General features: G+C 35.4%; 1 protein-coding gene across 1 annotated transcript in view; it reads right to left on the bottom strand.

The window, feature by feature from the left end:
- Positions 1-154: 154 nt before the first annotated feature.
- Positions 155-16,348, bottom strand: part of ZNF800 (zinc finger protein 800) — a 41,853-nt gene continuing 25,659 nt past the window's right edge. The window contains exon 5 of the mRNA XM_025045905.1: positions 155-227. Within this exon, the coding sequence (XP_024901673.1) occupies positions 170-227 (58 nt within the window). The 3' untranslated portion in view covers positions 155-169. The remainder of the gene's footprint in view (positions 228-16,348) is intronic.

Below are 16,348 nucleotides of genomic sequence, written 5' to 3'. Positions count from 1 at the left end.
TCCCCGGGGCAGCCGGGTGCAGGGCTGCGGCACTGCGGGGCGACGGCTTCCCAAGGCTTCGGCCCGCGCGGGTGGCAGCGATCCCCAGGGAGAAAGACAAAGACACCCGGTTAGAAACGGGACAAACGCGCTTCGCCTCCCAGCTAATCAAAGGGCTGCAAACCCAAACTCAGCGCGATGCCGTTTCCGCCCAACAGGTTGTCTGCCACATGAACACAGATGTAAACCTGTATCAATCAGAGGAAACCAGCATCCAATTAAAGTCTCATATATGTTTTAGTAATTTAGGAAAACGTATCAAAACCCTTACATTTCTGAATATCTTTGACCCAGAAATTCTAGTTTTAGAGTTTTCCCTTAAGTAATAATTATTATGACGACATACAAAATTTTTATGCAGGGTATTCAGTGCAGTGGCTATAAAAACAAGAAAAACAGTAAAAAAGGAACAATACCCAACAATAAGGTGTTGATTAGTCTTTTTCTTATAATGGATACTAACCTGCTATTAAAATAATGCTGAGAAATAATACCTAATAATATGGGAAAGTATTTATACTAGATGAAATAAAAAACATTGGTTTCATCCCCATTTGTAGTATGTGCCGGTTGTGTACACTTATGTGTGTACTTGTGTATAAACACACACAGCGCACCACATGTATAAAATAATGGAGAGAAACAATCCAAAATGTTAAGTGATTATCTCTAGGTGATGAGGCAGCAGTTAATCTTTATATATTTCCCAAATTGTGTACAATTAGCATATTTTATTTTTATAATAAAAATACAAGTTAATTTAATAAAAGGAATTTTACTCCATTCTTATGTGCCTATTCTTTCTCCCAATTCAAATTTATGAAAATAATTACATTGTGTAGCAAAGTGGTAGACATCCAAAGATTTTAAGAATGAATGATCCACAGAAGTTTATCTTTCTCAAACATTCTAAGTAAATCAGAGTATTACAGAGCAGTTTATCCCTTAAACAAAACCACTGTCTTTTGTTGAGTTATACCTTATTTTACTCTATTAAACATTTCTACTTCAGGGGGAAAAAAAAGCTTTCTAGGCTTCTAACAAACCGAGTTTGATCTGTAATCCCACATACTTGGGAGCACAAAGTTTGCTAAAAACAGGAAAAATTTAACATATTTTAGAACAAATATTATAGATAATACCAATGTCTTAACAATGTATTCAATAATTTTGTCTTTAACCTGAAAGAACTATGTTGGAGTGAAACTAAAATATTACAATGAATTAGAGTCTAAACTTAACATCTTGGTCTTCCGATTGTAACAAATTAAAAAGTTTTAGCAGATATTAATTTATATATAGGGAATCTGTCTTGCTAAACCTTATTCCAAGAAAATGCATAAGGATGACAATAAAATGATACTAATATGACACTGGGGCAGGGTTCCAGGTCTTTGTTATGAAACTGAAAGAAGATCCATTATACCATTATAAGTTCCAATGATATTTTAAGCCAAAGTGACCTCAGAGTTGTCAGGGTGATTTTACTTAACGATGAGCTAATCTAAGCTTAGATATTGATTGGAATGTTGCTTAAACAGATGATGACCTAATCAACTGCACCATCCCACAAGTTTCCTTCTCTCTGAAGGTACTGGATAAAATTATCATGTCTAAAGGCATACCTTCAGTACAAAATTATCAGAAATAAAATTTACAAAGAAGACAAATCCTAAGAGGCCGAAAGTTGTATTAACCAACTGCTCCCGAACAAAAAAAGTTATATGAGCTTTTTATGAGGCACTACCTCTCCAAAAACCTTATCGCCAAATGATTTAACATAACAGGATTAAATACAGATAAGACAGCATTTATTTTTGATGCTATCGTCCGACTTGCATTATCCATATAGCGATTTCAATTTAATTTGACATTTTTGAATGACTATTGTCATCAGACACTAAGAACAACTACAATTTAAAAAAAAAAAAAAGCACAACGTTCTTATCTTTGAGAAGCTCTATCTAGAAAATTACCTTCAGATGATTAGGATAACTCAAACACTGGGGCTAACTGAAATTCCTAAACCACCCCACAGTCTTGCCAAAGCTTTCCTTCCCATATTTTTCAGAAGAGCTTTCTAATTTCCTGTCATTCCTTTGTTCAAATTCATCCAGAGCACCCCACTGTCACCATACCAGCTAAATTATTAGTCCTTAACCTTTCAGGGGAGTCAAAGACCAGTCTAAGATTCTGATTAAAGATGTGGACTTTGTCCTCCAGAAACATGCAAAGAAATGCATACACCATATACTTTATATCACTGGAAACTGATTTCCTGAATGTATGCAACATATAAAAACATTGTTTATAAAGGTTTATGCCTCCCTCACATTGTTATTTTTCATGAAAGAAAAATGATGACGTCCTGAAAAAAATTAATTAAAAAAATTCTAACTGCTCAGTAGTAAATTTCAATGAGATTTGGCATATTGAGTTGAAATTGTGATATGGTCTTTGACATAGAAACACATATATCATCTTTGATAATCAAGTGCAATTTTTTCTCAGTGGCAAACAAATGCCAAAGTCCTTGACTCACAAAGGTACGCGGAACCAAAGCAGTATTCCATAGCATGCTGTGTCAGGTTAAGGTAGCCTGTGTACTGGAAAACTAAATTCCTCCAAGATTTTCAAGTTAAAGTCACATTATTTCCTTTGCCTTCAAATTCAGTTAAGACCTCTGGAAAAACAGCAAGTTTCTGTCTGGGAGAGAAAAACATATTCTGTTCCTATTTCTTGGCAATATCTCTTAGAAAGCTGGTGATAGCTGCCCATACGGAAAATAAAAAGGCACAATGATGTGTGACTACCCTTTCCTCATCAAAGCAGGAAAGCCATGATGTGTCTGACACCACAGATACACATCTGCCCTCAGAGTGCTATCATTTCTTTTCTTCCACTTGAAGATATATGAGAGGGAGTGGGGAATTTTGGAGATGTTGACAAAAGATATCCGAAAAAGAATACTTTTCCTAAAATGGAATTCTCCTTTGATGACATCGGACATGAAAACATGAAGTTTGACGCACTGAGAAGCACCAATAGTTTCATTCATTTGCATGCTGAACAGAAATGGCATAGTACCCATATTTTTCTAACTCTGAAGTAATATCATTTGACAGAATCACTGCCTCAATTCTTTCACGGGCCATATTTAAGAAGCTTTGCACCAAACTACTTGACTCTCCACTTCCCCAACATACACTATTATTTCCCATCCAATGTTTTTGTTCTTGGTATTTCGCCCATCAAAAAAAAATGCCTTCTCCCTCCTCTCTCTCATCTGTTCAAATGCTGCCTATCCCTGAAGACTCAGACCAAAGCCATTCTGATAAGCTCTGATTACTGCAGTCTGAAATGATCTACCCATTTTCTTAACTCCCACAATGTTTACTATTTATGACTGTTTTCAAAGTGTGGGTCTCAAACCACCAACTGTAAAAATGTACCATAACTTTTATTTTTACAAACACCAGAAAGAGCTGTGGCAATTTCCCACTGTTTTCACAAATCTATATTGCCACTCTTAAAAGAATAACTCATCCCCGAATACATGAAGAGAGGAAAGCTGACAAGGCTTATTGTTGCTGAAGTGACCAACTGACTCATCTGAATTATTCCTTTCTGTACACATTTTCACACAAAGTTTTGATTTGTCTGTTGTATATTTGTAAGATCTATAATGTCATTGTTGACTGCTGAACTCACCATCATCAAACCTCCACCCCTGTGTTTTTCAATCATTGCCTCCAAATTCCACAGCCATCCTACTGTTCAGAACAGAATCCTTATGCTGCTACCACTTTCAAAATAACTTTACACTTTACGAGAAAGAAATTAAGCAGAGCTTGAAATGAAGGTAAGCCTGATTAGACGGAAGGGACTACAACCGACATCACCTACTCAAATCAAGAAACTAAAATTTTAAAACCATCAAAATCTCAAAAACAAAAGAGTAGCAAATCCATGCAGAGCCAAAAAAAGATTGTCTTAATTAGCTCATGGATTTGACATTAAGAAAAAATGAAGGACTTAAAAGAATTAAAGAATAAAGACTTAAAGAATAAAAAAAAATGTAAAAGATGACATAGATCAGTCTTCTAAAGAAATGGCTCAAAAGATTGTCCTTGACATTATAAAGTATCAAAGTGACCTGAATTCAACACTTTACACTTATTAATACTAGTTGTCATTTATTTACAGATTTGCCAGGCATTAGGCTAAATGTTTTACATACATCAGTGCAATTTTATTAAATTGTACTGGGCGGGGGGAGGGAGGGAGGTACTAAAGGAGATAGTCTACAGTAACTCTCTAAGAAATCAAGAAAGCAAAAGCTGGCCTTGCGTCTGCAATCTTGTCCAGTAGAAAGGATGCTCTGAAAATGGAAAAATATCTGGTCTGAGTAGCAAGTATATTCCTATGGGAAAGATGTATCACATGACCAGAGCTTGCTGATATTGGTCAGAGAGCTGACTCAATGCTCATTAATCAACCTCACGATTATAATTTCGTTTTCCATGCAGATTTTTGCCTAGTGGGAGAAAATGCATTGTATCATAAACATGAAAAGTGAGTGTGCCTGATACTCCTACTGTAAATTTTAAAAACTAGCATTGTGGTATTTACACACCAGTACCTATGAGGCTAGTTAGTGTGACACAGTCCTCTTGCACCCAGTCACTTTGCTAGATGAACCAATAATCAAGGCCAGCCTTAGAAAGCAGTAGCCATGTCAAAGTTACCTGAGAGGCCTGGCAGGAAGGCTAGTCTGCCCTCTCTTGCTGTTCACCATCTTCAAACTACAATGCCATGTGATTCCATGCACACACACACTAGAACCATTTCATTAGAAATGGAAATGATGGAAAAAGGCGGAAATATAGCATTCTTTCTCTATGCTCCAGAGAACTACCTGTGAATTCTGAACTTAGTTTTTGTAGCAGAGAAGGTTGAAGTTTTTTTAATGGTGCAAATAAACATTTGTTTCACTTATTAAAAGAATTAGTCACCCAAACAAAGAAGTTCAAGTAGAACTTGGACATATAAACTTTTACTAAAAAATAAATATCAAAACATTTCCCATGCCCACAAACACATGATATGCAGTTATTTAGGGTGTTTCTTTTTCTCCTGTCTGGGGTGTTTTGTTCAATTTTTGTTTTCTGTTAACATCTCCATAGGAGAAAGACCTATAAATACAGCAAGTTCCTAACATGACTTAATCACAATTCTTGACAAGCTTTTAGTTCACAGTCTTACACAAAGAATTCCAAAGTCACAATGCAATAAGAACCAATAGGACCCCATGGTTCAGGATTGAGGATAACACAGAAAGCTACATTAATGCTATGAACCTCAAGGATACAATCTTACTTGTTCTACTACTGAATTTTAACCATGGTGACAGTATTATGAAAATATACTTTTAATCTGATAAAATTTTTTCCAATCAATAACAGAGTTATAATTAATACTATTGCCAAAGAGAATACATTGAAAAGTAATAGAGAAGTACTGCCATCTTTGGGGAGAATGCTGAGATTACTGGCTAATTATGTAGTCCAAATATAAGTACTAAACCTCTATGAATCCTATCATGGACATTTGGTATGGACACTTTTTTTTTTTTAATGATTTGTCTTTTGTGATACAGTTTGGTCCAAAAGATCTAAAGTCAAGCAGTTCAGATAGGCCCCATTAACCTCTGAAAAATAAAGCAATAATTGTTTTGATAGATAAGTTAGCCAAAATAAATCCAGAATGATCAAAATTAGGGTATACTTTTATAGGTGATTATGAGTCTTATCAAGAAGATTAAAAGATAGTTAAAAACTTTCAGGAAACTAATGAGAAATTATTTTGTAATCTGCATATGAAGTTGGAGGCTCTAAAATTTAGAAAATAAACATTTGTGGCTTGATATTTATAGCATCATTGCTTTTCAGTGGCACTGAGATATTAACCTATTTTGTACCAGCACACAGATTTTTACACAAGTCTAAAGGTAAATGATTTCCCTGAAAACTTCACCTGTCATTTCTTTATCAAATGGAAAAGAAAATATCTCAATCAACTATTTTTGGTAATTAGTAATTATTCTACACATTTCATTTATTATTTTTTAAGTTCAACATTTATCATAAAATAAATTAGTGATCATGATCTCAGTCTTTCTGAAAATAAAATGTGAAATACTCATTAGGTACTCGATACAATATGCTAGAAACAAAAAATAATTTAACACTTTGTCCATTCATATTAAAAAAAACTGGATGTCTAGTGATATAGTAAATGATAAGCAATATAGTTAAAATGGAAAGTTCATGGGCCAAGAAATAAAAACATCTGGGTTCTACTATTTTCGGACATATTGTTAAAACATGAAAAAAAAAAGCAAGATACAAAAAAGTGTGTACTATATGCTACCATTTGCATGAAGGAGAATGTATACATTTATAGATACAGCTCTTTCATATATATATATATAACAGATCTTGAAAGCCCAAGAAACATAACTTCTTGACTCAGAGGAAAAGAATGAGAGAACAGAGATGGGGTAGGAAGAAACTTACCTTTCACAGTATACCTCTTTGTACTGTTTTACTTTTTTGCATGTACATATTACCACCTTCTAAAATAATCTTTAAGAAATAACTGGCCTCTATTTCTGACTTCATTAACTACACGTGACCTTGTGTAATCACTTACCTCGATTTTTTCCATTTTAAAATGAGATTATACTCAATCTCTAGAGTCCCCATTTACAATTCAACAGAATTATGGCTCAAAGAAAGGTATATACAAACTGCCAGGTGGCTAAATAAAATAAGCATAAGCCTTACTTTGTAATGACTTATATAACATGATATTATAATTACTTACATTTCTACCTGCTCTGTTCCCATCGAGCTATAAAACCAGCAATAGTAAGCAACAGAGTTTGGGAAGAAAAGTTGTGTTTGTGAACTCAACAATGTTTGTCTTGTCTTTCTATTCTGTATCAAAAGTAAAAGTATGGCTAATTCTTATTATATACAAACTACTGCTTCTAAACAAAGACTCTCAAAACATCTTGATAAATAAATATTATTAAAGTAATTATAAGAAGGTAGAATTTTTGTGGTACAGTTTAAAAATGAATCTCAATAGAAATAAAGCTAAAATAATCACCCCTGTATTCCCATAAAATTAGCTCAAGAATCTGCTAAAATCATCCATAATCTTCATAAACACAAGATACTAAAAGAACCACAGTAGCCAAAAGTAGAGCAATAGAAGGCTTAAACCAAAAGTGGGACATGAAGAGGACACTGAAAATAATGAAACCAAAATTGACTGACACCTAGAGAACAGAGAATGAGGACAGTCCTAGGACTCCCTCAGTCATAACCCTACATGCTGTAGAGTAAAACTGTTAGTCGGGTTCTCGAAAGGCTAAGAGTCTAATCATGGGGTCACTGTAATTAAATAATAATGCAATAACACAAAAGATTAAAATGAATAACTGATAAGGTAAATGATGTAAGTTCAATCAAAGGAAGAGGTCACCATGGGTTGGAACTATCAAGAACAGATTAAAGAAGTACAAATTAGTTAATAGCTGGTCATGGGGATGGGGAGCACGGTATAGGGAATGCAGTTAGCATTAATGTGATAGCTAGGTGTAGAGCCAGAGGAGAGAAAAAACAATTAGGATTGTTTTATAAACTATATATATAAATTTCTAACCAATGTACTGCATACTTGAAACTAATAATAAAATAAAAAATTTTTTAAAAAACAAATTCAAGAAACAGGGCTTTGAAATCTGTGTGATAAGCAAAGTGACAGTGATAGCATGAACAAAACAAAGTCAGCAAGGGGAGTCAGTTCTGGTAGTAGGATGATAAATTTAGTTTCAATCATAGTTTGATTTTAAGTAACGACTTGGCAAAAAACGTTAGTAATATTTTTCAAATATTGGGCTGCAAATTTTCTTCATAGAATACTACAAAGGAGTGATGACACACTAGTAACATATCAAGTGACTGAACGGGCTCAAATACAAGATCACTATGAATCTAGATTTAACTTTTAATAGGGCAGAGCTCTGAAGTATGAGAAAATCAGACAAATGAGATGTTTGGCAACTCTTTTCTAATATTTTTTTACAAGTACCTAGTATTATTTCCTATCACAACGTTCATACTCAGGAGTCAGCTCTACCTCAAAACACACAAAACCAGGAAATCAAGAGGTGCCGGTTTTACTTTTCCATTGATTAAGTCTGTAAACTGGGTTTGGTTAATGAAATGACAGCGCTAGGGGTTTCACTGCATGAAAAAAGTGTTTCAACAAGAAATTATCCTCTATCTCTGAGTCATCTAGTGATCTTGTAAAGCTAAAGAAATAATGTATAACCACTTAAAAACTTTTGGCAAAATATGCAATGTAAATTTAAAGTATTCATTAGCTTATAAAGAATGTGTGTGCGCACATGCACATGTGTGTTTTATTGGTAACATACTGACAAATCTTGAAAGAAATTTCTAAATAAAATTTATCTTCAAAACGTTGGCATTGGGTGAGGAAGAATATCAACAAACACAAAGATTATTAAGCAAATGAAGTTCTCAGTGTAGAAAGTATATATTCTAAAATTCTATTTCACTGTTCATTTGTGTTATAATCCTTCAAAAGCCTAAATACACATATTATCTTTATTCAATAATCTCTTAGTGATTTACTAAGGTAGAATAGGTATATAGAGGCTTGCCAGGAAAAAAAAATCGATGTTTAAAAACAAATTTATTTTAAAAAGAAAATGTAAAACATATTAGTTAAAAATTTTATGATTTAAAATGATTCTGTGCTACAGCAATGCCTGGTGTGTTATTTTGACATGGATATTAGGTTTATGCTAATACCTATTTTGATTAAAGTTCAAAAAAAAACAAGAAAAAAACTATTTTCAAAGCATTAGAACAAAAAACTTTAAAGGTTTTTCCATTTTACCATAGATTATAACATTACAATAAAATGTTGTTTCATTATAACTATCCTCTTCTAGTTCTAAGTCTGTCAGCATTTCTATTATTAACTTTAGTTTTTAAGGGTCATAACTTATCCATAAAATTTACACTACTGAAATCTGACACACAAAGAATCCTGGGAATATCTTCCCTTTAAAGGCAGATTTTAAGTTAGTCAACAGTTGGACAGCTCAAATGGTATACAGACCTATGTTCTCAGTATTAAATCACTGGTTTCAATCCCAAACAAGGCTGACTTCTAAGTCTTTCTGCATACCTTCCTAAGTATCCAATGGCCTGGGAAGGGTAAGTAGGCTGCTTTGTTTCAGTTCTGAGGTTGACAAAAATCTCCTCTTGAATTCTACTGGTTATCTAAAATGGCAAGATCTAAAGTTTTATTGTTAAGTTCTCCCTCAGAAAGGTGAAAAGAAATTAGGAGAAACCAATGAAAGCCACAGGAACATATTACAACGCAGGTCCCAGTTTTTATTAACTGTTATTTTAAATATGCATTAGTCCAAAAAGTGCAGCTTGGCAAAGTAAAATTAATATATTTCAATCATCTGTTCAATGTTTAATAGCATTTTTCCCCTGTAGAATCTAGCTATGAATACCAAATTACTTAAATTTATCATATGGATTATGTCAGATTCTATTAGTTTACCCAGATGGTATCGTCCCAATTTTCAGAAACAGTTTCTGCCTTGGTCAGAGGCGTAGGAACTAACTCACAAACAATTCCCACACAGATCAAAGCTATAGGATTCAAATCTTGTTCAGTCCAAGAACACTAACAGATTGTTTTATTTTTGAAAATAAGATATGTCCTTTTTAAATAAATATTCTTTTTAAATAGATCTTACAATTTTTAAAAGCCCTGTAAATACAACACATAGATTAGTTCGCATTGCCTAATACTATTAAAATTTAACTATCCAGTATTTCTTAGAGTAATATCAAATACATGTTATATTATGGATTTTACCTGATGCAGGTGGAGAGGGTGTGGGGTGAGGTGGGGAAAAAAACGGAGAGAGAACCGGTGCTGGCCAAACATCATTTCCCAAATGAAAAACTAAAATTGGAAAAAACTAACCTAAACATAATAAATTAAAATAATGTGAATAGTATTATAATATACTGTCTCTATTTATTCTTCCTGGTAATCACTTCAAAACCTATGGCTTCAACAACCATATTACACTAATGACCCCTAAATCTCCAGCGCCTGGGCAATCTCTCTTGCTCCTACTAAGTAGCCCCATTTAGATGTCCCACAAGTGCCTCAAACTCAACACACCTGAACTTTAATTTGATACTTCCCCCTTAGAACAAGTGTTCCTCCTCCAGTGTTCCCTGCCTTAGAGAAGGCCACCACCCACTTGCCCAAACAGAGTGCCCAAACCTGAGGATCATACCAGAGTCCTTCTCCCTCTCCACTGTCTGGAAAATTCCACTTCTGAAATAATTATAGCATCCTTATCCATCTCCATAGTTCCATTGCTGTTACCTAAATTTAGGCCTTTATCACTTCTAGATTTCTGAAACTGGCTTCTATTTGATTTCTCCACAAGTACTACCTTCCGCCTCTGTTCCAATTCAGTCTCAGTGCTTTCAGTGCTGCTTAGAACCCTTCACCTGCTACCCCTAATCTTGAAAATATGATTCAAAGTACTTACTTGGTATATACGATCTTTCTTGATTTGGTCCTTGCCTTGTCTCACATTTCTGCTTTTGGTCTATATGTGGTCCCACATCTCCGTAACTACCTGGAAAGTTTTTCTGCCTAATTCGAAACTCAAGAATTTAGAAATTATGAAAAGCCTTCCCTGACTCAAGGTGCCTTAATATTCCACTTCTGTGTATCCTTACAATGTGTTCTTCTTCCTCTCAGGACTGCATTTCTTATCTCTATAACCCTAGCACCTAACTTTGTCTTGCACAAAGTAGAAGCTCAGCATGTCTACTGAATGGATGAAGCAGGTCAATCTAAGACAGTGAAATGTGAAGACGACTCATGAACTTCTTGGACTTTTGACACCTGAGCAGGCTCTGCAAGGGGGAAATGTTTAATTTGCTAATTACTATTCTCTCTCTAGATAATATTTTTTAACAATTTATTTCATCTTCTATTCAATAAAAGTTTGTTAAAATCTTCAATCTTTAAAAGGCAAATAAATACCTCATTTCAAGCACAACTGGTCCTATAAGTAATAAACACTTTAATTAACATACAGTACAAAGGCTTGTACCACTCAAGAGGCTAAAAAGGAATCTAGGTTAACACAACCTAGCACATACCTGTTTGGCTGCATGCCTAAGGCACCACCTATGCATCAATTCAAATCTAGCTGCCACCACCAAGGGCCCCCAGATCAGCATTAGTATGAGTGCCATAATATAATTGCTGACTCTCATCCTGAGGGAAATAGCAAAAGGCAGAAGGGAGAACCAATTACTATTTCAAAAAGGCTAGAACACAAACCAAGGACCCTGAGAATGCAGGAAGATTCTAGGACACCGTAACTTCTCTGCTTTTGCTAACTCCTGCTTGCCTATACTACTAAGCTATCATCTATCTACTCATTCAAAAAATTTTTTTTAAACATTACTATGTCCCAAGCATTTTGGTAGGCACAGGGTCTATATAACTCTTCCCAGTCTTTTTTTTTCTCTCTCTCTCTAGTCTCTTACATAAATCTTTCCAGTGGGAAGACAAACATTAAACAAATCAATGCGCAAATATAAGCATAATTACAAATTGTATTAGATGATAATACGGAAAAGAATATGAAACAGAACCATTTGAAAACACACATTAGATTGTCTTTATGCAGAAGTGACATTTAAGCTGAGACCTGAGAATGTTAGTGAAGTGACAAGCAAAATCGATGAACATACAGTAGCAAGAGATCTGTTTTAGGAAGATAGTTCTGACAGCAGCTTGGAAGACAGGTAGAAAGGAGGTCAGTTAAGAGACTATTGCAACAGTGTAGGTAAGAGATAAGAGTCCAAACTAAACTGCTAAAGGTGGAGATGGCAAGGAGTCGTCAAATGTGAAAAACATTCAAAGGCAGGATGGACAGGCATTGAGTAAAGAGTATAAGAGAAAGAAGTCAATGTATTTCCTAGGATTCTAATTAGCCTAGGTAACTGGGAGGGTAAGAGTGTGAATAACTGAGACAGGAAACACGTAAAGGAAGAACAAGTTTAAGGGGAAGATAATGAATTCAGTTTACTAAGTTTTTGTTGCACTTAAGATACCGGAGAAATATCCATGTGGAGATGTCTAACGTGCAAGTTTGAAAATGAAAGGTCTTATAATCAGGAGAACAGACAGGCTAGAGAATAGGTCTGGGGTCATCTTCACAGAAGTGATAAATGATGCTTTGGGAGTGGACAAATCACTAAGAGAGTATAAAATAAGAAAAAGGACTAAGGAAACTTTAATCTATACTTTAAAACCTAGTAACAAAATAAAAGTCAGTGGCAAGACAGGAAGGAGCAGAGTTCACAGGAGCATCAGTTCAATATCAACATCGATAGCAACATCCACCACATTCCAAGACGCTAGATGCTAGGGGTATATGTAAAAGACAGGAGCCCTAACCTTAAGATGCTTATACCCTAGGAGAGAGACACAAATAGATCATTTCAATATAGCTATAGATGGGGCACTATAGAAAGACACAAGGAGGAACCCCAGCTGAACCTAGGAGTTCAGGAAATACAAACTGTAGGAGATAGTACCTGATATAAGGCTTTCAGATTGATTAAAACCATGTAAAGAAAGTTGGTAAAGGCCAAATAAAATCAAAAGAATGTTCCCAGACTTACTTTTGGAATGCTGAGCAGGATAACAGTTGGGGGGGGAGGCGGGGGGGGGTAGGAGAAAGTGGAAGAAGCCCAGAGGCTAAAAGTGCTTTAAACTGGAAAGAATAGAGTTACTCTTAGGAGAAAAGAAGGCCCAGAAGAAGGGAAAAGTGGACAAGGGATTTTTGGTAGAAAGTTTACAGAAGGTTTTGGGGAAGTGTTAAAGAGAGATTGGGGAAAACTGCCAAGTTGTATGAGGGTTGGGGAAGAGAGATGGATAAAGGGAACTTGCATAAAGTTTGTTGAACTTCATGTAATTGTACCTTTTGACCTCCTTAGAAGATTTCTGTAAACAGTAAAGAGGTTCATTATTTTTCTAAGATTTTGGGGCCTATTTCTTTCGGATGTAATACCATGCTGTCAGTGGCCCAAGGTGACCCAGTTATAAGTGCCCATGAAAATATGGAAAAAGTAAATTTGCAAGCATTAATGGTCATAGAGAGGTCAAACAAGATGAAAACCGAGAAGACACCAGATTTTGCATTTATGGGGTCACTGATGCTTTTCAAATGAACTTTCAATAGAAATGTAGGGGTAGAAAACAATTGCAGATGGTTCACAAGTGAATGGTATAGGCATGGCTCTATATTGTTCATTCATTCAACAAATATTTATTGAGTGCCTACTGTGTACCAGGAAGTACCCTAGGCCCAGGGGAATCAATAGTGATCAAGACAGAGATCTCCTAAAGGCTTACAGTCTAATGGAGAAGGAAGACAGGAAATAGACAGTTACGGTTAGTGAAGTTAGTGCTAAAACAGAGTAGTATAAGAGCATATGGAAGTGGACAGTGAAAGGAAGGAGGGATAGATGGTAATAACTAGAATGAAAGTAGTATGGAGGGAAAGTTTACTTTTTGGATAAAAGAAATTTTAACATGTATGTAGGCGGGAAGAAGCTTGTGAAAAAGGTGATGGAAGATGGGAAGCGGGAAAGAGAGGAGGGGTGCTGGAGGGAGGTCTGGGGAAGAAGACTAGCAAGGGTAGAAGTGTTGGACTTGGAAAAGGACACTTCTTCCTCCAGAGAACCAAGAAAGAAGACAAAAAATAATTGTGATGCAGAAGGGAGCATAAAGAAATGTCTTCTACCTTTTGCCATAACATAGGCAAGATTGTCTCTCATCAAGGAAGCAAAAACAAGGTTGGAGGCTTCGAGGACAGTGTAAAATTTCTGAAGTAGGAAATGTGAGAATTGGATAAATGTAATAACTAATCAATTTCAACTCCTAAGATTACACAAATGACAGAAGAAGCAATCGACAATTGTACGCTTGCTTTGTTTAGAACTGGAAGTGGAATATGAAGTGAGATGTGACCTGCATTTCACAAAATTCAATAGGCATGAAATAAACAAAGGTAAATCTTAAAAATAATTATCAAAAAGTCACTAAGTGTACACCCACACAGTGTATAATTGATTATGGATTACTTATCAGGGCATACAGTCAATACGGCACTCTTGTGCGATTGAATCTGTCACCGTTACTTAGTAGCAATGGCAGAAACTAGGAGGCTCACACAAAGAAGGCAGGCAACAGAAGCCATCAATAACAGAAACAAAGAGACACTCTCAGGTAGAGAAGATATATAGATTAGACAACGAGTTAAAGGAAAAGCAGCTTAAAAGCAAAGACACTGTGGACTAATGATAAGCCTGAAGATAACTGATACAATGTTCCTGCCTTCCTTCTATCTTCCTTCAACATTCTCTTAGCACTTGTTACATGCCAGGTCACTGTGAGGCACTGGTGATACAAAGAGAAGACATAACTCTTGCTTGTAAACTCAGAATACGTTCATATACCGATAGTCTAATGTTTACAACCACCATCAACAAAAAAAAGTTCTTCTGACTTTCATTACCCAAAAGTATACATTGTTCTACAAGATATTAATCACATAATTTACATCAAAAATTTCAACAACTCCTTTAACTATTATCAAAAGGTAGTGCCAAAAATGGCAGCATATTAAAAACTCATAAAATAGTATGTTCTATCTAAACTGCTGTGTATCTTGGCTTTACCAGAGATGTTACATCTGACTTTTCATTATACAGATGGATTAATTCCAACAAAAAGGCAACGAACATCAAATGGCAAAGCAAGATAACCAGAAACTAAGTGCTAGAAAGTATTACAGCAGCAAATTGATAGCGATTTTAGTGATCACCACAACAGTAATAATACATATTTACTGAGCTCTCACTTGAGCCAGGCATTGTGCTAAATATATTATATATCATTAAACTTTTCTAAATTCCCACAACAAACCTACCTATAAGATAGTTTCTAGTATCTTATGAACAAGAAAAGTAAAACTTAGAAAGTCAAGTTACTTGTCCAAACCACATAGCATGAAGAAGTCAGAATTTGAACGCAGGTCTGCATGGTTTTAAAAAATCTGTGTTTTAACCACTGTATGATTCTGTTTCCTCATAATGGAAGGGTGCCAGGCACATGACAAACACTCAATAGTATCTGTCGTTGAAGGAATGAATGAGAGGACATAATGCAGCTACTTCAGAGTAAGCCTAAATGTGGAAAATACAAGCAGAAAAGCAGAAGCAATATTTTAAGGATTCACTAAATCACCAAATCAAACTGTGCAACATAATTGTGGGTGTCTAGAAAATAGCAGCAACTGACGGAATGGCCTAGTGTGCCATTACAGGAAATATAATGGCTTTCGCTGAGTGAAAACTTCAGGCTATGAATCTGCAAAGCCGAAGATGGACACAGTATCAGGGAGTTCAAGAAAAGAACTGCAGATGCTGACCAGAAAACCCTTTCCTACATTTTCTCAGTATGGAAAGGGCTATTGGTGCTACAATGATGTAACTAACACTCAAGCCCATGTTACTTTTAATTTTATCACTTTTAAAATGGAAATAAGCTATGCATCCTGGAAAGATTATTACATTCGAGGACTATCCAGGTCCCTCTTTTAAAAGATTCCCATTGAAAGATTCCTTTTATTGGGTCCAGGACCATGTTTTATGGCACTGACTCTGCCACCATGATCACGATGACAGGATCAACAGAAAGCATCTGCCCCAAGAGCAGCCAATAAGTGAAGAGCAACCTATGACCGGTAATCTATGAAGAGGCCTGGCATGGGGGATTTGCCCAACCTAACTGAACCAAGATATATGGAGAGCAAGTAGCTGAAAGACACAGAAGAGGCAAGCAGCAGAAGTAATGAGGCAGTTACAACCATACTGAGAAAATACAGAATGAGGTCATTAGTTTTTTAAAAAGAAAAAGAAAAAGCGGAATCTGAAAAGGGCTAATAGCTGCAGAGAAGCAATACTTTCGCTGCTAAGATGGCAACAACCAATCACTAGAGTTGTATTCATTTTTTTCCAGTTTCTATAACACCTAGCTGGTATCTACGTGAAGCCAGTTTGTACAATTACTC

The sequence above is a fragment of the Pteropus alecto genome, unplaced genomic scaffold (genome assembly GCF_000325575.1).
Source record: "Pteropus alecto unplaced genomic scaffold, ASM32557v1 scaffold22, whole genome shotgun sequence".
NCBI classification, from domain to species: Eukaryota; Metazoa; Chordata; class Mammalia; order Chiroptera; family Pteropodidae; genus Pteropus; species Pteropus alecto.
This window is presented reverse-complemented; position numbering and strand designations above follow the sequence as displayed.